This window comes from Arachis ipaensis, chromosome B3 (genome assembly GCF_059453495.1).
Source record: "Arachis ipaensis isolate K30076 ecotype BB chromosome B3, ASM5945349v1, whole genome shotgun sequence".
In the NCBI taxonomy this organism is placed as follows: Eukaryota; Viridiplantae; Streptophyta; class Magnoliopsida; order Fabales; family Fabaceae; genus Arachis; species Arachis ipaensis.
This window is the reverse complement of record NC_142438.1, coordinates 7,213,759-7,236,573: the sequence shown is the minus strand read 5'-3', so window position 1 is coordinate 7,236,573 and position 22,815 is coordinate 7,213,759. Positions and strand designations below refer to the sequence as shown.

The following is a 22,815-nucleotide window of genomic DNA, read 5'->3' as shown; positions in this document are numbered from 1 at the left end:
ACTCTTGCTATGTTGTCTTCACCTTTTATTGCAATATTCCGTCTCCAGTATTGTATAAAAGACCACATTTCTATGATCAATGTCATAGTTGCACACGAAAATAATTTTAGTGATCACAGAACTTTTCATTAGCACTACAAGACTTTTCTATTCTCATTCTGATTATTGACATTTTTTTTCTAATTGTTTATGAATTTGAACTCCTTGTGTAAAGCATATTGAACCTTAATATTATTGAAACTTTACAGAAAAATTTTCAATTTATTTCTTTCAAAATTCAGCCTCTAATATTTATCTTCTTTTCTTTTGACCTATCTCACCAAGATTACTTCATTGTTTTGAAGACCACCCGCTCTAGAATTGCACTATACTCCTCCAGCAAAAATTGAACGGAAGTTTCAATGCATTCCGCCAAAGCATTATCTCTAAAATCTACATTCAAAAACTCACATAAAACCACAACAATATTATTCTCAGCATTCACAAGATAGCCACCTACTATACATTGCTTTGAAGCAACATATTCAACACAAATCCACCAACAAAATTAATATTCAATGTTTACATTCGATCCTAGACTACTTGTTGCTCCTTGAACAGTAGTTGACTGCTCTTCTATCCTTTTTTTTTTTTTTGTTAAGAATTTTTCATTCTTTTAGCTGGTACATAATAAACTCCCATGCATTCTCCCACGATATATCCTTTCTTTCAAAAATAAATTGGTTTCTAATCCTCCATATCACCTATACTATTGCAAACCAACAATTTATCCACTTTCTCCTTCCCACTCTTACCACCTCTTGTTCACACCAAGATTCAAAGAAACTCCTCACTCCCTTTGCCTTAACCCATGTAATTCCCCCCACAACCATAACTTTATACCACAAACGAATAACATAGTTACAATGGATGAAAAGGTGATCTATATCCTCATCATCTAAACTACATTAAGCACAAGTTACCTCATTTGTACCCACCACATTAATCTGGGTCAGCCTTTTCATTGTGTTGAGCTTGCTTAAAATCAGAAACCAACCCATCATCTCCATCCTCGGAAGTATTATTTTCTGCCAAATATTATCAAAAGTATGACGTGTTTCAGGAAAGTCCAACGCTTTTGACTCTCCTGAAGTGATGAATGACTTTACTGAAAAACTTCCATCCTCCGAGCAACTCCAAATGAGCTTATCTTCTGTACTTGCATTTAAAAATTTTTTTTATAATAATACTAGTAATTCCTCACAGTGTTTACACTTCCACTAAAAAAAGTGTCTCCATCTCAGGTTCAGATCCATCTAAAGCCGTCCAAAAAATCACAGTTAGCAATAGTTTCTGCTTGTTGGGCAGAAATCAAATAAAGCCTTGAAAATTTTTTTCCGAGCCTCAAATCACTCAACCACTTATCATCCCATAATTTTGATTTTTCACCATTTCCAACACACATTCTAAAACCCGTTGAGCTTAATTCTTTACACAGTTGATTACTTCTAACTCCATTATTTATGATATCCTTCCATGGTCCGTTAGACTTAGGTACATTATGCTCATCGACCGGTTCATCTAAAGGTACCACATTACACGAAGATACGATTTTCTTTCACATTGGTTTATCCTCTGTTGAGTATCTCCACCACCATTTAAACAGTAAAGCAGCATTTTTAATAGTGATATCTCTCACTCCAAGTCCTCCATGCTCGTTTGGCTTTTGTGTAGTGTCTCATGCTACAGTTGGTAACTTTGTTCGTCCTTCTTTTGTACCCTAACAAAATTTTGATTGCAGAGAGATGATCTTCTTAGCCATTACCTTAGGTAGTTTGAATAAACTCAGATAGTAGATCGGTAAATTATTTAATACCGATAATAATTGTCAACCTACCCGTTCTTGACAGTAACCCTAACTTCCATTTTGATAGTTTTTTTTTCCATCTTCTCAATAATCGGTTTCCAAGTTTTATTAAATTAGTTAGTAATATATAATATATAATATAGTTATATTTTAATTTTAATTTTAATATTTTAATTTTAATTTAATTTAAAAATTAGAGAATGTCATGTATATATTTTGATGGTCAAATTTGTAATTAATCATTGATAATGATATATATAGAGTAGGTGAAGAAATGAGAGAGATAGAAAAAAAGAGAAGGAGGAGAGGAGAATTCCTTAATCTTTGAAAAAAATATTTTTATTTCAATTATAATGAGAGAGTAACATGTAATATATTTTAATTGTAAAATTAGTAATATATAATAGATGATATAGTTAGTTTGGCATATTCTTTTAATTTTTTTAATAAAAAAAGACTAAATTATTCAGAAAAAATTAAAACTTAAGGAGGGAGGGATTTTAATTAAGAAAAAAATAAATTAATTTTAAGAAACTGATTTTTTTTTTCATTTTTATTTTAGTTGATGTTATTAAATTCTCATTATAATGATTATATGATATTTTTTATATACTTTTTTGTCTTATTTAAGGTTAATTTTTTACATGTTATTTTATTGTTAGTGAATCACTTAAATATTGAACAATTTGGTGTTTAACAAATTTCTGGAAGCGTTTTTGACATAAACAATTCGCTAAGAGAAGTATAATTTGACGGGAGCATATTATCAATCCTGCCAAGACGTGTATTATCAATCTATCAAAGACGTATTGTAGAGGAAAATATTTTTTATTCATAAAAATATATCTTTTGGACGTATTGTTAATTCCCAATTTTTATTAACTATACAAATATGTCTTTGTATTTATACTTTTTTATATACTGTTTTGTGGTATTTTAAAGCAAGAAAATTAATAAAATAATAAAATAAAGAATTAATTAATCTTAAATTAAAATAATGAGATATATATTTTATAAAAATTATAAATATAATAATTATTAATTTTTTATTAATTTTTTTCTTTAAATAATCTAAATTTCTGTTTTGTAATATCAAAATAAAAAATTATTTATTTAATAGATATATGATAAAAAAATACTACTTTAGAGAAAAATTTGAGTATTTTCAAATATGATGAGATGGATATTGGGCTAGTAGCGTACCAGTAGTGATGTAATTAATAAAATGAGAGTGAGTGAGGAGCTAGGCGAAGAAATGGTTATCTTGAATTAGGAGGTGGATAAGGTTAAGCTAAGTCTGGATTATTTGATCTGATAGGTTGAATTGATTGATAGATTTATCCAAAGGGATGCATTGGACGGTGCCCTGTCCTACCACATAAACAGATGGACAAATCACATACAGCCCCGTCTTCAAGTTCAAACCAAATATGTTTCCGTTTTGGATAGAAAGAGACACGACTGTTATTACTTTTAGCTTTCTTTTCTTTTAGGTCTACCCGATTAATTAAGTTAAAAAAAAGTTAAATAATAAATATTTATATTAAACATAATTTATAAATAAATTATTTTTTTTAATTTTTTAATTTAAAAAAAAATATTTTAAAATAAAAATAATAAAAAAATTATTATAAAAAAGATAATTTTTTATTTTTTATAAACACTTCAATAATTTAAAAAAAAATTATAATTTAATTTTAAAAATTATATTAAACATTAATATTATAATTTTCATAAGTTAAAAATAAAAAATTACTTATGAACTTATTTAAATTGGTTCTTAATATAGCGTGCAAATATATAGCAGTATAAGTAGGGATGACAATCGGATCTAGACCCGTCGGGCTGACCCGCGTAACCCGCTAAAAGGGCGGGTTGGGCTGAAAAATTGGGACCGCCAAATAGCAAAAGCCCGCCTAACCTGCACTGCTTAAATTACGGGCTTTTGTGGGACAGGGCAGGCTTCCTCGCTGGGCTTAGTATTTTTTTGGCAAGGGATATTCTTATAATATTTTTTGCCAAAATCCAACTTCTCCCAACTCAACTTACAAGAGAATAAAGATAAAAATTGAGTGTTTTGAATTATGTTTATTTTGTTTTAGAAACAATATTTATAATTATGTTTTGGATTATGTTTATTTTACTTTGGAAACAATATTTATAATTATGTTTTAGATGAAAACTTGGTTTATAATTATGTTTATTAGATACTTATAATTACAAAGACTTTAATGTTTGTGAATATAAAAATTATAATTTATTTATACTTTTAGAAATTATAATAATTAAAAGTAAAAAAATAGAAGAAAGTTTTTTATTCCTTTATATATATTATTTAATAGTTAAAAATAAAAAAAGATGATATTTGACGGGCTTAGCCCGCCGTTAGGCGGAGCGGGTTGGGATTTTGGGACCGCCTCACTAGGCGGGGCGGACTTCCCCTCTTGTCACCCCTAAGTATAAGTCTATTATGGGTGGCAACATGCACCGTACATGTGGGTACCCAACCTGATCCCACCCGATTGGATAGAGTTGCCAACTCGATCCACAGTGAGTAGGATGGGGTGCGGATAGGGTTTTCGTATAGATCAGGTAGAGTGTAGGTTGAGTCTCAACTTTACCCGACCAACCCACACCCTATACATGTATATGTTATATATTTATATAAAAATATGTTTCCTTAATTACTAAAAAAAATCATTAATTGATAATTTAATGCTTTTTTACATAAAAGTTAGTTCTATTTTAAATTATCATCAAGTTATATAATAATGTTGCATCTTTTTTGTAACTCACGGATTAAGAATGGGTAGGATATTCTCAACCCACAAACACCCTTGACACTTACTTAAACGAACGAGTGAGCTAATTACTCCACCAACTTAAGTTAGTTCTTACCCTACTCTATTTTCTTTATTGCCACCCCTGACGTGTCTAAATAGAAAGTGAGTTGTGGGCTTCATTTTATTGGGCCTTGTGAGTTCAGTTAGCTTTAGGATCATTGCTTCATTCAGCATTTTGCATATGGCTCCTTCTATCTTTTTTCTTTTGAAAATTTTGTTTAGTAAAAAAGTGAAATTAGATAAAAATAAATAAATAAATAAAATAGCTAATGTTTAAAAAAGTATATATTATATATAATGCTTTTATTTTTTATATTATAAAAAATTAATTTTTAATTTTATTAAAATATACTCTTTATTATGGTATAACTTTTTCTCTTTAAACTTTGTCAACATTCTTCAATACTTTTTCTTTTTTTCTTCTTTTAAGAGATATGCTCATTTCATAAAATAAATATTACAATACACAAAAGACAATAATTTGTATACGTATATTTAATTATAAAATATTATATTATAAAAATAAATAAAATTAAGTGATGGTATAAAATATTTTATAATATTAGTGAATCAAAATTAAATTTAAAAACATTAGGTTTAACCTTACAATAGTGCTATATCGTAACGTTGTTATTGCTCCCATAGTCGATCCACCACTACCAAATTCAACATTAAATCATTAATACATTATACGTTAGTCTCTCAGAGTCAAAGTTGAAAAATTGTATGTTGGCCTAAATTGTTGGTTTTTCACTTTTAATCAAGAAAAACAACTAATTAAACAACAACCCAGTTCTCAATTTGAGAATATACTGTGGCCCTACATTTTTATTATTTACCAACAATGCCAACTGAATACATTAATTACATAAAAGCCCATAACAGTTAGAAACGCAAAATCCACAGCAACCTCAAAACTCCCATTATAATTGCATCACAGTCCAAGACCATGAGTATCGAGAAGGGTGAAGCTTGGATAAATTCAGAAATTCCCGATCTGATTTTTAAGAAAATGAATAATAGATCAATTTATATACACATTATTATTATTAAAAATGAATCGAAAATTCAAAACCCGTCATTTTTCTATTTCAATTAAAGCTTGACTAAATTTTATAATAGTATTTGAGATTTATAATTTTTATTATTTTAATTTTTTAAATTTAAAATTTTTTGTATTGATTTCTGAGATTTAGTTTCAACAGTCATATTGATTTTTGGACCATTTTTAACACATAATCAATAAATTAAATATTGAGTTAGTTCTGACTTATCACGTTAGGTATATGGTTAAATGATGTTTGTTCGTTTTAAAGAATGAAGAGAGGTAAAACGATTTGCATATCTCTTTTTTTTCGATTATTAGGTTACAAACTCGACATAAAAAGGGGAGAGAAGACACAAAACAAATTCTACATCTCAGTCATATTCCTTTTGGTGCCATCAAAAATAATGATCAAGAATAGGACAACACTACTAATATAAAAATATCCGAAATACAAAAAAAAAAAAAAAATCCACACCTAATATAAGGATTAACACCAAATTAAGAAGAAAGTTTTTCAACCAAATCAAAAAGAAAGTTTTAATTTTATCTTTGTTTAAGCGCAAAAATGATGTGTTCGCCGTTTAGCCTGTATTTAAAGTGGTAAATTAGAGCTAGTTCAACACGTTACGTGCTAAAAAAAAATTTAGAGATTAATATAATACCAAAAATTAAGTTTTAAAGAACAATATAATAAATTTTAAATTTGAGAAACTAAAATAATACAAGTCATAAATCTAAAGAACTACTTTAGAGATTTAATGATAACATTAGTTATATGTAGTGGTATTTCTACTAAAGTGAGAGTTGATGGTTGAATTCATTGGTTATAGTAGGAATGGTACACGTTAAATGAAAAAGGAAGTTGAATGTGCTTCTCCACTTCCAACAGCATAATAATGTGGCATGGCCTTCGCTTTCGGTAAATTATTTCTTCTGGTCCAACTTGTGAAAGCCATCACCATTATTACTTTCATGAAATAGTAAATGTGAGGTTCTAAAGTTGTACTCAATTGTTTCAATATTCAAACTAATTATCATTTTCATGGCATTAATGCATGGCACATGGTGTATGTGGATGCCTTGCGCCATTACCGGACAACAATACAAACGCATTGCATATCTTCAGTTGTCCACTAAAGCTATAAATCATTACATTATAGGCACATCTCAATACACATTCATGACAAAGTGTGAAAATTATACAATTTTAGGAATTTTGTCTTTATGTTTCATTTATACATGATGTTTAGATAGACTTAATAAGTTTATGGCTGCACCTAATTAAAACAAGGATCCCGTTAGGAAAACAATGGACTATTTGTACAATGGGTTATTGAGTTATAAAATGAACATCTCCTATACTATCTAGAATAACCATCCTAGTATTAGGGATAATAAATATCTCCCCAAAAGCTTAAATTGATTTTGGGGTTCACCAATGATCGAATTCTTGACCTTTCGGATCTAGAGCTCTAATACCATATCATGATACCACTCATCCCAAAAACTATGAGAAAATGTAACATTAATGATTATATCTCTAATACTCCCTAAACCTCTATTGTACACATTGTACAAATATTCCATTAGTTTCTCATACTTTCCCTTAAAACAAAGACTACTCAAGTTTTTAATTTATAGTTTATGTTAGAATAAACCGATTTTTTTAATTTAAACCTAGATCATTAATGTTATATCATTAAAAAGTAAATATTAATGTGAAAGCATATAAGAATCTATGAACATAATTGAGGGTTAGTAATGTCAGTGTTGACTTGTACTAATTTGATCTTATTAATCGCTAATGATTCTTCCATTTTCCTCAATTAAAATCTTTAGAAGAGAGATGAATAACAACTCTTTTAACAGAAATGGATTGAAAAGACGACTTTAGTATGTTGGATTGAATTTTTAAAATTTTTATTTATATTTAGATGTGATTTTTATAAAATCTTAAAATCCAATAAAATAAAATGTTTAATTTTATTTTCGTTTAGACTTATTTTATTTAAATGTATTGGCCATAATAGGAATTATAATTTGATAATAATTTAATCTCTTAATAAATTACTTGAAAGTTGTTGAAACTATATATAATCGAGGGTCGTCCTTTGAATGGTTTTGATTTTTGAAAATACATAGGGGTACAATTTACCTGAAAACATTGAATAACCATGAGAGAAGGCAGCTAGCATATGTCTAATTTTTTCACGTACTTTGAGCTGTCCATTAATATATATTGCAACATGATTCATTGTAAACTACAACGAAATATTTAATTATGAGAAATGTTTTATACTACTAGAATTTATTATTTTTTATTAATTTAATTTTTTTAATTTAAGAATTTAATAATATATTTTTAATTTATATTTTTAAATATTAATAATTAATTATTAATTAAAAATAATAAATTTTATTAATCCTGTAATATTTTTTATTAATTATATTATCTAATAATACTATCTATCGTAATTTTTATTTTAAATATTTATCTATTTTGTGTTCTAAAAATATATATTACGATTATAAATTGAATATTTTTTTTATTAAAAATATAAAAAATTGAAGTTTTTATTTTATTTTATATTTATTAAATAAAAAATTAAAATCTTTTACTAATAATAAATTTATTATGTATTTTTAAGATACATGTTTGTTAGCTAATAGTACACTTATTATTTATTCTATTCAATTTTGAGAATATAATTGTGTATATGTGTTTTTTTTTTTTTTGGGCAAATTGTGTATATGTTGGAAAAAAAATGTAATTATTACGAACTAGCTCTCCTGTTGGATTCGGTGTGATGGTCAACCCAATAATACCCTTTGTAGGAGTATCTCGGTGCAAATTAAATAAGAATATCTATATTCAAATTTAAAGGATATCAGCTTAAATTTAAAAAAAAATCCTATTCAAATCTTCCCACAATATTTTATCTAAATATTATAAATAAAATGTTTAATGTGCGCCTCTAAAATATATTATCTAACTCTAATTCTTATATTTTTAAATTATTACTGATTTAAACGTTAAAATTTCTTAGATGTATCCTCCATTGTTAGTTTATTGAATCCCCTCTAATTGAAAGTCTGCCATTCTCCTCCTACAAGTTAACCGCATTTTTTTTTTCTGAAAATTATAGTTATTGGATTATAAAAGATGGTGACAGAAGCAGGAGCATCGCAGTAGGCACCAAATTTTTTATTATTTTTTTTCATACACAATACTTTTCATATTTAATGTAATATTTTATCTTTAAAATTATGCTAGTTTTATCGGTGAGTGGAGATGCTTATTTTTTCTTCCAAAAATTAAGGCAATAACATCTCATTATTATACGTTCTTAATTTCTACAATAATCGTTTTTTTTTGGACAAAAAATGATTGAATACATTGAGTTACGAAAGCTTGAATTACGTAACAGCTTCAGTGTCCTAATAAAATTATTTGTAAAATCCTTTCCCTTATATACGTTAAATAATGCTCAATTTGAATTGGTCGAGTGATCAGCTTATTTGTCCGTTTAAATAAGTATTGAAAATTTAAATTTTGTTTTATACAAACAGATTCATTGATTAATAGCAAATCTTTAAATGAAATTTAAATTTGTAATGAATTCATTCTTTACTTGTCGAATGAGAAAATAAGGTAAATAACTAAAAAAAAAATATGTTAAGTAGTGGATGGTGTGTTAACCTAATTTCCTTCAATGTATTAGGTTTGAGTAACTGAGCTAAGAAGTACCATATTGTCCTTTTCTTTAACATTATTTAATATTAGTTAATAAACGGACCAAATACAAAACGTACTAGATTGTGTTGTTACTCCATTAAAGGTTATATATTTATTTCCATAAGTAAAGAGCTATATATATACATATGAATATGAAGGTGAGTTTGGTGAAATTAATTGTCATAAGCTAGAGGAATATTTCATTCTTTAAAAAATCGTTTGGTGGTGAGTTAATATTGAATCACGTTCACGTGGAATCACAAACCAGTCAATAATATGACATATAAATACATCCAAATCCAGGGTCTATGATAATTAAGGATTATGTTCAAAGAATGTAATTTGATTGGCTCAAATTAAAAAATGGTCCAATATATTAAAACATGACTTAAAAATCTGAAGACGTAGCAGTCGGTTCAACAATGGGATACCAAATTCAACCCCTTGCTTTGTCTTATTTTGAGTCTCGTTCATTGTTTAAATAGGACCTTTAATTTAAATAAATCATTTAGACAATTAGGGTATCTAAAATAGACGTTTTCTCTTTCAGATACAAACAACTATATGTACCCTCTTTTTGGATAAAAGATACAGATGCGCTTATCAAGTCAAAAATAATCATATGCTTAAAAGACTATATTAAGTTAATTTTAACAGTCATCATTGCATATCAAACGGGATTTCCGATAACTCCAATTTTTTTTATACCAAGTAAAAATCTAATTATAAAATTAAAAATAATATAAAAATTTAATTTAAAAATATAAAATTTAATTATAAATTTAATAAAATTATAGAACTAATAAAATAATTAAACACTAATAGTAAAATTTTTAATAAAATTAGTAGTTCAACTTTTTTTTAAATGAAATCATAACATGCTTATTCTTCGAATGTGTTATCGTTTTAACAACGTCATCATCACCATCGTCGTTATTTTTTTTTTCTCTTGTTCATTTTTAATGTTGTCATTTTTTTAATATTTTTTTTGTTTGATTTCTTTTTCTTCTTATTTTTTTCTTATCATCTTCCGTCATTATTATCATTGTCGTTGTCTTCTTCTTTTTTTTCTATATATGTAAAAATTATAACATAAAAATTTTGATTCACAGCATAGAAATTTTAATACACAACATAAAAAATTCTTAAAGAATCACATATGTTCTAGAACATTAATATCTAACCCACAAAATAAGTATAGCATGTAAATTTTAGTATACATAAAAAATTTAATGAACAATACAAAAATTTTTAAATGACTTTATGTCTAAAATATTAACTCCAACTAACAAAATACATAAATTTTTAATGCACAATACAAAATCTTTGATATACATCACAATTTTTTTAAAAATTACGTATTTAAAACATTGATTTACTCATACCAATAAATTATATTCGTAATAAAAATTTACGTATTATATATAAAATTTTTTATGTTATATCAATAAATGTGTATTTCATATAAAATTATGTATTATGTAAAAAATTTATGTATTATATTAATAAGTTTTGATATTATTCAATAAAAATTTCTATACTAAAAATATATAAAAAAAAGACAATGACACATGCACATATTTTTTTATTAAATTTATGTCAATTTAATTGGAGTTTGTTAAAAAAAAAACATATATCGTCGCCATGAAAATTTTAATTTATTCCTTTACAAATGTAAGATTTTTTTCCCCTTACATAACACAATTTCATGTAATAATGAGTTCTTCCCAATTACCCAACATGTCCCCACCGTCGCACAGTGTGTTTCCTTCTTTTGTGCGTACAAAGTCAGCAATCAAAGGGCGATAGTGAGAGTGAGGGTGGCATTCCGGTAATTACACCCTCCACGCCAAAGCCCACAAAAAACACTTCACTTTCTTTTTCCCCCCCTTGTTCGTTGTTGTTTTTCACTTTCGTTTATTGTATCCGTTGAAACCCCACTCTTCCTCCACACTCTCTTTTCAATGCTTCAAAAACCCTCTCACAATTTTCTTAGCTACCAAACACTCCTTCTTCGCTAAGACAAAAAAAAAAAAAAACTAAAGTATTCACTGTTTTCACACTTTCTTCTTCTTCTTCACGTCAATGGCGGTTTCCGGTAACTCCTCCGGCGAACCTCTACCTGAATTGAACACAACATCATCGGTTCTAGGCGTGAAGCTCGTGGTTCTAGTTGCAATTATCTTCATTGCGATCGTGGTAACGATCTTGCTCATCTTCTTCTTCTGCTTCAGAAGAAGCAGAACCTCCTCTTGCAGAAACCACAGAACCCTCGGGAAACATAGCTCAGGAACAATCCCTCTGGTTTCAAAGGAGATCAACGTCGTCAAATCCCTAGATCTCGAACAACAACAGCAACAGCAACAGATTCTCGAAGACGTTGTTGTTGTTGATGATGATCTAAAGAAGAAGAAGAAGGAGGAGGAGGAAGGTGAAGGCACCAAGAATAAAAAGAGTGAGGGAGAAGGGAGTGATGACGTGTCAATTTCCGGTGGGAGAAGGAGTGAGGCGTCGTCGATGTCGGTGGAGGATCCGAACATCGGGTGGGGGAGGTGGTATAGTCTGAAGGAGGTGGAGGTGGCGACACGTGGCTTCGCGGAGGAGAATGTCATTGGTGAAGGTGGCTATGGGATTGTATACAGAGGAGTTCTGCAAGATGGTTCTGTTGTTGCCGTCAAGAATCTTCTCAACAACAAGTATGTTTTCAATTTTCATCTCCGTTCATTATTTTTTTAATTTTCTTTTATTATTCAAATTTTCAGTGCTTAAGCTATGCTTGTGTGTTTATTGTGTTACTTTGCTTCTTCATTGATGATGATTATTATGAGAATGTAAGTCGATGCAGTTAAGTATTATTTAGTCGACTCTTTCCCTGTTTATGCACATGCATGTATTCGTTTGTTTAATTAATTCGCAAGTGGGGAATAAATTTCTGAAATGGGATATTTAGGTCTTCATTCTGGTCAAAAGTAATTGAAAGTTGGATCAAAGCCGTGGAAATGAGTATTACATTTTGTTGAAATTCATTTAGAAAAAGTAACTGTCCACTTTGTTTTTCTTCTATGTTGTTAATTATATATTTTTAATGGCATGATATTAGGATATAGTTAATTGATTCTTTCACTATATAAAAGTCAATTTTTTATTTGGGGGTGGGGTAATGTTACTTTACTCTTTACTTTTACTTTCTGTCCGTTTATTTTAACATATTATTCCATGATTGCTGGATTAACTTTGTCCTTTGGTAAGACACTTTCTTAATCCCGAGAAAACTTTAGTTTATTAATACAGGAAAAGAGTTAATGTGTCTTGATTCTGGAACTGGATACAAGATTACAAGTTACGTTAACTAACGCGCTTTATGTCTATTCCGGGATTTGCAACTACTTATTACTAATATATTGTGGTAACATAAGTTACTTCAAATTCCAACTCATGCAGCAGAATATTAGGACTTCAGGAGTGTAGTACATGGAAGAGTCCTTAAGCCAAATCAAGTTTTCTGAAATAATACAATGCAACAACTATAATATAGTCCTATTAAATTTTTTTTTTTTTTTTTTTTTTTGGTGAACAGGGGTCAAGCGGAGAAGGAGTTTAAGGTGGAGGTTGAAGCCATTGGAAAAGTAAGGCATAAGAATTTGGTTGGGCTGGTAGGATATTGTGCAGAAGGTCCTAAAAGGTATTGTTAATTATATTATTCTGTTTAATGCCTGATTTTCTTTTGATTCAAAGTCTTTTAGATCCCACTTTAATTTTTTAATGCCAATTTTGTTTATCATCTCATTCAGGATGCTTGTTTATGAATATGTTAACAATGGAAATTTGGAGCAGTGGCTGCATGGTGATGTAGGACCAGTTAGCCCCTTGACATGGGATATTCGGATGAAGATTGCCATTGGCACTGCTAAAGGGTGTGTTTATTGTTTACGGTTTTATCTCACCTTCTATATTTTTTGGTCTTTGTCAATGCTAGTCGGATTCTCTTACCGGAAATTTGACTAATTCATCTCAAGGATTCTATCTCGTTCTTTGATAATAGTAGATACTTATCATTTAAGGATTACTTCAATTTTTTTAATTTACTTTTATAATACAATTACTTGTTAAGTGGGATCTTTCATGTCCAATAAGTATTTCAGAATGTTATTTGTTCCATGATGATTAATAAATTATGTTATCTTAAGTGAGAACTAATGGTTCTGAATTGCGAAACAGGCTAGCTTACTTGCATGAAGGCTTAGAACCCAAAGTTGTGCACCGAGATATAAAATCCAGTAACATTCTTTTGGACAAAAACTGGAATGCCAAAGTATCCGATTTTGGACTTGCCAAGCTCTTAGGATCCGAGAAAACCCACGTGACTACGCGTGTAATGGGAACATTTGGGTAATTATTGCTGTTCATCCAAATCGAACTCATTTGGTTGTCTATACTCTACTATTTCTTATTACCACTAATTTTCTGCAGATATGTGTCACCTGAATATGCAAGCACCGGTATGCTTAATGAGCGCAGTGATGTGTATAGCTTCGGAGTTCTTCTCATGGAGATAATTACAGGAAGATCCCCCATTGATTATTCTAGACCTCCTGGAGAGGTGATTACTGGTTTTTGAACTGATTTTCATTGGTTCATTCGATGAACACCATAGTTACTTAACTCTGCTCGTTTTTTATTTTGATTCAGATGAATTTGGTTGATTGGTTCAAGGGAATGGTAGCAAATCGTCGTGGTGAAGAGTTAGTCGATCCTTTAATCGAGGTTCAGCCCTCTCAAAGATCCCTGAAGCGAATGTTACTCATTTGTCTTCGCTGTATTGATTTGGATGTTGTTAAGCGACCAAAGATGGGTCAAATTGTTCATATGCTTGAGGCAGATGATTTTCCATTTCGTTCTGTAAGCCCTTTATATGCTTTTCAAAAAAATAATAATAACAAAATCTATATGCCAATTCAATTTGCCTTAAATAACTAACTCTTGTTTTGTTTATTAAATTAGGAAATTCGTACACTTAAAGAGAAAGACAATGTCCCTTCTTCTGCAGATGTTTCGAGTAAAAGAGTGCCATATGAATCAAAATATGCAGAGTCCATAGGAAAATCAAGATGGAAATAACTGCTTGTATTTTATTTTTGGACACGCAAACTAAGGAGATCAAATTGTTTGTTCTTATGATTTTTTGTATGCCACGAACAAATTAAATTAGTCAGCATTGTGCATATATGCTATACAGTGTAGTCACTTGTTCAGGTCATGCACCTTTTTTGATGTATTTGTTTATCTTGGGAACATGGAAGAGATGAGCCTTGTAAATATGTATCTCAAGATATATCAATTTTCTGTCTGCATGTCGATGTGTTTTTGCAATATTACTAGTGTGTGTCATGAAATGACATGAAGGAACTTGTTAGGGATGGTACACTCTAACATTTGTGGGTTTACTAATCCAACTACAAATTTCATTGATAATTTTAATGGGATGACATGGGTTTATGTTGTTATAAGCACCAATTTGCAATAAGAGAATGAACGAATCAATTCCATACAACTTACAAGTACTTAACCTATAACTAATGAATTTGCAAAGAGGAGTGTTAGGGAGTAAACAAATTTTGTGATTTATAGTTATCAATTAGCTATCATTAGTATTTTTAATGGTGTGAGATTTTATCCAATAGTATAGAATTATTCACTTTTCTTTTACTGGTTAAGTACTAGCTAGATTTTAATAAAAGTACTGATCTCCTAAACTTTTTTATTTGCAAATTTACAAGACAATTGACATTGTATACTCCACTGCAAGGTTGCAATATTCAAAATTATAAAGCTTAATGTGATTATATTAAAGTTTCTCATTATTTATGAACAATGTTATATGAAACTCATCATTTAGGTGTTTATATATTTGGCCACCATAAAATTATACTTTTATGTTTCACGTCTCATTTATTTAAACTTGATATATAAGTACAATTTTGTAATGTCCAAATATATGAACACCTAAATAAAATTTATATAGCATTATTCTTTTTTATAACATAAATCGAGTTTCTAAATGTATTCCATAAATTTTTATCGGCGTTCATCACAGCATTAATAGATTTGTGCCTGTTTAAAATCATTAAAACACCTGGTTGGGGTATAACATGCTATCTCAAATACGAACAAAAAAATGACCAAGTTTCTTTCATCTCATCCTCGACAACTGCAAATGCAATAGGCAATATGTTTGAATTGCCATCTTGAGCAACAACCATCAACAACGTGCCTTTGTATTTACCATACAAGTGATTGCCATCAATTAAAATAAGTGGCTTGCAATACTTGAAGGCCTCAACATGTGGAAGAAATGTCCAGAACACCTAATGAAACATGATAGTATTAACTGAAGCAGACCAAGGTTGTGTTATAAGTTGAACCCAAGTACTTAAATAACCCCAGATATTATAAAAAAAAAGAAGACTAACTACGTTAAGCATACATAATTGAAGACAATGTAATGAATCTTATTAGGTAAGTACGTCTGCATAGCGAATAACTAACGAAGAAGCTCGTTGTATGACTCCTTCCATATATCCTACCAATGACTCTCTGCTTTGCAAGCCAAAACCTTTTGGTAGGACGTCTTGTAACCGAAGTGATTCTCCACACCTCCTTGCAGAACCCTTGTGTTGATGGTTGAATTTGCTTTTACCATCATGAATTTGTACTGAGCAATCACCTTCGAATCCAACCTTCAATGGTTTTGACCCACCGATGTTTGCATGCAAGTGTGAGGATTATTATATCTCCTCACTTTCCATTTTTCCTGCTTTCGGTGATAAGATATGTGTATGTTCCATCCACAACTGGACCCAAATTGGGTACACTATACAACATATTTTAACTGGTCACTCTCTAGTATTTTATACTCTACAGCCCTCCTGATGTTGTACGTCTTAACGGCCAACATGACTTCCTCCTTGTTTTTAAACTGTTGTCCAATCTTAAACTCACTTACGTGATTCTCTTCGGGGCCTCCATGACTAAATAAATAATTTGAAGTCATTGCCTCGAGATTCAAAATCGAAAAGTGATCCGGCCGGTCGTATGATCGAAAAATGGTAGGCTGTGTTAGCGCAATTTGTGTGTCACCATAGTAGTTCATCTCTTCCTCCTCCTCACTCTCATTAGGAATTTCCATTGGTTAAACCTCGACATCTTCACAGTCATCAAGATTAACCTGATAGGGATTCGTCATCGGGTTCCTAATCACAGAACCCTCATGACTTTCAACATCACATTGCATCGTGCTATCATTAGAATGTTCAACGTTTAACCCTTTTTGGGTACTTTTAGGTGACATATTTAGGTCAACCATCATCCTTCTAATATTTTTTTCTGACTGCTCCACTTAACGGGTTATCATCAACAACATCTGCAAATGATCCTCGTCCACCTAACTCAACTAAAAAAACAAATAATTTCAACAGATGAATATTTGTTCACCGATTGTGTCACACCCTTATAAGATGTATATCCTCGTCATCACATAACCAATACTTAAAATATATATATATATATTCTCAAAAACTAAACTTTAATAAAAATAACAAAAAAAAATCACATCTATGATATACCTTTTGTAAAACAAAACGTTATCTATTTCTGAAGGATATATGTAGTAAATCTTTTTCACTCTTATCATGTGTTGTTGGCTAATAGAATATAATATTAAATTCTTCATCAAGTATGCAAACACTGGTCGAATAGACCTAAATACAATAGAACTTTTTTATCATACACTATTTCACGTTTTACCATCATAATGAATAGATATCAACAAAATTTCGGACATTGTAAAGAGTAAATTAAAAAGGATAGCAATATCAAAGAGAAGAATGAGTTACTAGTATTAAGTTACTCCGGCGAATTCTATAAATAACTTAGAGTTTGTCGGGAGTATTGCGAACTTTAGTAAAGTAACGAGGTTTGTCGGGTATGAAAAATTTGCTTCAAATGTCAAACCAAAAAAAATTGTATCCCAAAATTAGAGTTGGGAAAATGTTTTTTCGATTTCTTTTTTAAATTTATAGTTTAAAAAAATCCGTGCCTATATATTTCATGCTTGTCAACAGCAACACTAATGGAGCCTGCAGCTAATTAACACATAGTCGGCTAACAAATATTTCAAAATTTAAACCAAGACAGCATTATTTCCATGATTCTAGATTTCTAGGTTAGTTTTTAAGTTTGGTGTCTTTACTGCCACTGCAAGCATGGTTCATATTCATAGCAAGTTACGTGTTATTTTTAGTAATTATGCATGAGTGGATCTTATTCTTGAGTTCTTTCTAATCTTTGAATGAACATGTGTATCTAGTTTGTTAGATGAAGATACATATAACGTTACATGAAAGTCATAACACCAAACACGAGAGACCTCAGAGAGAAACAGAAAGTATACGTGGGTTAGTTGGTGGTCACCGAATGTATCAACTCACACATGTTTCCATTACTGATAATAATTGAAACTTATTCTAAAAGAATGTCCAATTTTATGGTGGGACATATAATAATAGAACATGCAATTTCCTTTCTCATGGAATAACCCAGGATGCGATACAAGAAAAAAAGAAAAAAGAAAAAAGAAAAAAGAAAAAAAAAAGAGTAACTAAAAACGTTCATATACAAAGACATTTCTATAATATTATATGGATGTATTTTTGGTAATTTAATCTTGAACTACTAAAAGATAGTTATTCATATAAAAATGTTTACTAACTAATATGTAAACATGTACTATATTAAAAATTTTAGTCAAATATATTAAATTATCTAATATTTTTATATAAAATTATTTTATGTGAATTATTACCGTAGTAAAAAGATATTTAATAAGTGAAGAGTATGATGATCTCCTTTACTAAATCATTGCATTTTGCATATGACAGGCAAAAAGGCAATTGATTATTTGATGTATGTTTTTTTTTTTTAGGTGTACGATTATTTGATGTATTTGCTAAATACACAAGAAAAGAAATGAGCAACCAGAAAAAAAGAGTTTAATTTTTTGTAAACAAAAAAAAGTCCATTTTTTTTAGCCCAGAAAAAAGGACACGTGTAAGTGCAGGTCCGAAGCTGCAATCCCGCGCGAAAAGTAAAACTGCAACCGCCAATTCCCAAACCGAAACTAACTTTCTCTTTATTTTTCTTTTTTTTTTTTTGTCTTTTTCAATTTCTTATTCGGAAAATAGAAAGCACGTAAAGGCCTAACACCACATGTAACCAGATCTATTTTCATATCTTCTCAGAGAAGAGTGTGTATGATTGTGAGAGTGATGGAAGAGAAACTTATACAGAGGTTGGAATCCGCGGTGTCGCGCTTGGAGGCTCTATCCTCCGGATCACATGGCGGAGCTTTCACGGCCGGTGGTGGTGGTGCCGATGATGCGGCGCGAGATCCGTCCGTCGTGGCATTCGGCGATCTTATTGATGAGCACCTAAGTAAGCTCTCTGCTGCGGCGGAGGTCATCGGAGGTCAGGTGTTGGGTATCAGCAACGTTGTGAAGGAAGCTTTCGCCGCGCAGAAGGAGCTTCTGATTACGCTCAAGCACACTCAGGTTCATCTAATTCTACCTCTTCTGAAATTAATGGATTTTTAATTATACGTGCGCCATTTCGTGAATCATGACAATATTATTTTCTGTGATAAGTATTCTGGAATTGAGTGCAGGGAGTTGCATGTTTCGTCTGATTTTTTGTTTTGTTATGTTTTCGGATTCAAATCCATGAACATTGTTATGGTTTGTGTGGATTCGATGCTTCTGTTACCTATTGTCCTTGTAGGAGAAAACAGTGAGTTCACATGTTTAATGAGATTTGAAAAAAAAAAAAAAAAAAGATGACACTGTCAATTCTTGAAAGAAAAAAAATATATATAAAGAAATTTAGCTTAATGTTTTGGTATATTCATTCAGTTGAGGTTGCTATTTTTCTCGATCAAACATTTTCCCTCTCTGCTTGTGTAATTTGAAATTGATCCAGTGGGATACGGGGATTGGTTTGAGAGAATTGTAATTCTGTTTATCGCTAAGAGAAATTCATCTAGGTAGTAGGAGAAAAGAAAGTACATAAAAGATGTGGTTCAATGTTTTGATATTCGTTGGGGTGGGGATGAAAGTCCCAATGTCTGTGAATGCTGACTTAATATGTCATATTGTCACCATGCAGAAGCCCAGCCCTCAGGGAATGGCTGAATTTCTGAAACCATTGAATGACATTATCAAAAAAGCTAACGCAATGGCAGAAGGAAAGAGATCTGATTATTTCAATCACTTGAAGGCTGCTGGAGACAGTCTCTCAGCTCTAGCATGGATTGCATATACAGGGAAGGAATGTGGTAAGTGATGTATGGTTAATTGGTTATTCTCATATAAATTCTGATCTTTTTGGCATCATATTTTTCTTCTGCTGTTTCAAGGTATGAGTATGCCTATTGCGCACGTGGAAGACAGTTGGCAGATGGCTGAGTTTTATAGCAACAAGGTATTCTGTCAGAGGCTTCTTGATTTATGTTGAATAATCATATACTCCTCCATATTTCAGATTAAGCAGGAATGTATATCCATTTTTCCCCTGTAATTTGTGAATGTATATCCATTTTTTGAGTTACATTGGCTTAATTCTGAGGAATATATTATGCTTAGACTCGGTAACTATGATGACAAATGCTGGATTTGCAATTTACCTTTGCAAATACTTTAGTTACATAATTATGTGTTCCAATCTTGCAATATCCTCTTAGACTTTTTCTTTCACTTTACTAATTCATATTCACTGAAATTTCACATGTGAAGGATTATTTTTCTTTTTGGTAATAATCAGGTCCTTGTCGAGTACAGAAATAAAGACCCAAATCATGTTGAGTGGGTCAAAGCTCTGAAAGATTTATATGTACCTGGCTTGAGGGATTATGTCAAGAAATTTCATCCTTTAGGCCCTGTATGGAGTCCAACAGGAAAAGTAATTGCTGCATCAAAAGCTCCTTCATCTAATTCACCTGCTGCCCCTCCTCCTCCACCTGCTTCTCTCCTTAGTTCTGAAACATCTCGGGCTTCATGTTCTAAGCCAAATGTAGGGATGTCTGCTGTTTTTCAACAGATCAGTTCAGGAGATATTACTTCAGGTAGTTTATTCTTACTCTTGCAATCTTGAGTGAACATTCGGCCTATATAAATTATATTTTTATATCCTAGGTTTGAGAAAGGTTACAAATGACATGAAAGCAAAGAATCGAACGGATAGAACTGGAGTTGTTGGAACTACTGAAAAAGAAAGTCATGCAGCTCCAAAGGCAACTCCTAAAGCAGGACCTCCGAAATTTGAGCTTCAAATGGGCCGCAAGTAGGTTTATATATGTCTGTCTGTGTCTTAGTCACTGTGTTATGAACGATTCAGTATTAAGAATGACACTTGTCCATTTCCCAGACCTAACTATTCTCTGCCACTGTAGGTGGGTTGTTGAAAATCAAATTGAGAATAAATCTTTGGTCATTGAAGATTGTGATGCAAAGCAGTCTGTATATGTCTATGGATGCAAGAACTCTGTTTTACAGATTCAAGGTAATCATAATTGTGTTACAAGATTCTTTCTTTACTAGCTTGTTTCGAACTTATGAATTGGTGAAAATGCTAAAACTGATTTTATATCTTGTGTACAATTTTCAGGCAAGGTCAACAATATAACCGTTGACAAATGCATTAAGATGGGAGTTGTGTTTAAGGTTAGTGAGGCATGAGAAATGCAGCTTTTATTTTTTTTTTCCATAACACGAATGCAGTTGATATTGAGGGATATACAAAGTTAATTTTTCTGTTGTTAAAATGTAGGATGTTGTTGCAGCTTTTGAGGTCGTAAACTGTAGTTCGATAGAGGTGCAGTGTCAGGTACTTTTATTCCTTCCTCTTCCTTTTACAGTTTACTCCCTAAAAACTTCTAATGTTGTTGGCACGTCAAATATGATAAAGGGTAAAGGTTTGATCATAAATAATGATTTTAAGTCAAATCCGGTTTAGCTATAATCATGTTTTGCTTTCACTGATACAGGGTTCCGCTCCAACAATTTCCGTGGACAATACTGGAGGCTGCCAGCTTTATCTGAGCAAGGATTCTTTAGAAACATCCATATCAACGGCAAAGTCAAGTGAGATTAATGTAATGGTTCCTGGTGCTGAGCCTGATGGTGATTGGGTATGTTTCATGTTTGTTCTATTACATATTGCAAATTTTGGTTTTTCTAATATTTGTATCCTTTAATTTCTTAATAGCAAAATATGGTTTGCCATCTAAATATGAAATAAAGCCTATTCTACCCCCCATCCCCAAAAGAAGGGAAATAATTCCAGCCATGTACTTCGAATTTTATCTGTTACATTGTAAATTATTGATTAAATGCATCTATCTTGTTCTTAGATTATTAGTGACCCAGGGAACTCAAGTGATTTATTTAATATTCCAAATTTTAAACACTTCCTCTATTATTACAGGTGGAGCATGCTTTGCCCCAACAATATATCCATGTGTTCAAGGATGGTCGTTTTGAAACAACTCCAGCTTCTCACTCTGGAGGCTAAACTGATTTGCAGTTTGAAGCTTCTATCTATATATTCATATCATCTTATTCCTTGGATTGCTGTCAGAATGATTTTATTTGTTGTTTCTTTGATTCATTTATATATATAGGTTTTGATTCATCATATAAATGATCGGCTTCTTACCAGTGTAATTATTCCATTGGCTTATTGAGCCATTGGAAATATAATGTCCATGTGACTTTTTTTGGAGGCAGAATTTGTGTCTGCTTGAGCTTGTTTTTCTTGTGAAGTTGGGTTATGTAATTGGATTTTTAGATTTCAGATGATCCATATTTACTTCGCTTCTCTCTCTCTCTCAGCCCGAGCCAGATCCCTTAGCGAAAAGCATTAGCAATATCTATTAATAATTTAATATTATTGGAACTAAAAGCTTCCGTGGGAGAAGGGAAGGGAGGTGTGTTCATAGGTTGAGTGAAACCGGTCAGACCTCTAAATATACATTGAGTTTATTTTTTAGATCCTAATCTGATCTTAAACCCAATGAAACCTAAATATTTTTGAGCCACAAGCCCACAACTATATTGAGTCTAAACTGAGTCTTTAAAGTTTTAACAATAATTTATAAAGAAATTTATAAAAAAAATTTGTTACCGAAAAGTTGATATTCATATTTGAATTTGAATTTGTCCATAAATTTTAATTTGATACTTCTTTGATCTAATTTTTTAATTTAACAAGTGTGATTAAAAATAAAATAATAAGC

At 30.7% G+C, this 22,815-nt stretch overlaps 2 protein-coding genes across 2 annotated transcripts; both read left to right on the top strand.

The window, feature by feature from the left end:
- The first annotated feature begins 11,283 nt into the window (after positions 1–11,283).
- Positions 11,284–14,824, top strand: LOC107628894 (putative receptor-like serine/threonine-protein kinase At4g34500). The gene is made up of 7 exons (XM_016331524.3): positions 11,284–12,169; positions 13,051–13,155; positions 13,265–13,387; positions 13,692–13,862; positions 13,944–14,073; positions 14,163–14,372; positions 14,475–14,824. The coding sequence occupies exons 1-7, from the start codon at positions 11,559–11,561 to the stop codon at positions 14,589–14,591; spliced, it is 1,467 nt and encodes a 488-aa protein (XP_016187010.1). The 5' UTR covers positions 11,284–11,558; the 3' UTR covers positions 14,592–14,824.
- A 3,760-nt stretch (positions 14,825–18,584) lies between these two features.
- On the top strand, positions 18,585–22,392 carry LOC107628895 (cyclase-associated protein 1). Its single transcript, XM_016331526.3, has 10 exons — positions 18,585–19,078; positions 19,689–19,857; positions 19,939–20,003; positions 20,343–20,643; positions 20,714–20,861; positions 20,971–21,080; positions 21,186–21,241; positions 21,348–21,404; positions 21,565–21,708; positions 22,005–22,392. The coding sequence occupies exons 1-10, from the start codon at positions 18,782–18,784 to the stop codon at positions 22,089–22,091; spliced, it is 1,434 nt and encodes a 477-aa protein (XP_016187012.1). The 5' UTR covers positions 18,585–18,781; the 3' UTR covers positions 22,092–22,392.
- Positions 22,393–22,815: the final 423 nt, after the last annotated feature.

Excerpts from the sequence above, each read along its gene's own strand:
- LOC107628895 (XM_016331526.3), top strand. The coding sequence starts at position 18,782 with ATGATTGTGAGAGTGATGGAAGAGAAACTTATACAGAGGTTGGAATCC. Across the intron at positions 19,079-19,688 it reads TTACGCTCAAGCACACTCAG|AAGCCCAGCCCTCAGGGAAT; the intron begins GTTCATCTAATT and ends GTCACCATGCAG. Across the intron at positions 21,709-22,004 it reads CTGAGCCTGATGGTGATTGG|GTGGAGCATGCTTTGCCCCA; the intron begins GTATGTTTCATG and ends CTATTATTACAG.
- LOC107628894 (XM_016331524.3), top strand. The coding sequence starts at position 11,559 with ATGGCGGTTTCCGGTAACTCCTCCGGCGAACCTCTACCTGAATTGAAC. Across the intron at positions 13,388-13,691 it reads GCCATTGGCACTGCTAAAGG|GCTAGCTTACTTGCATGAAG; the intron begins GTGTGTTTATTG and ends ATTGCGAAACAG. Across the intron at positions 13,863-13,943 it reads CGTGTAATGGGAACATTTGG|ATATGTGTCACCTGAATATG; the intron begins GTAATTATTGCT and ends AATTTTCTGCAG.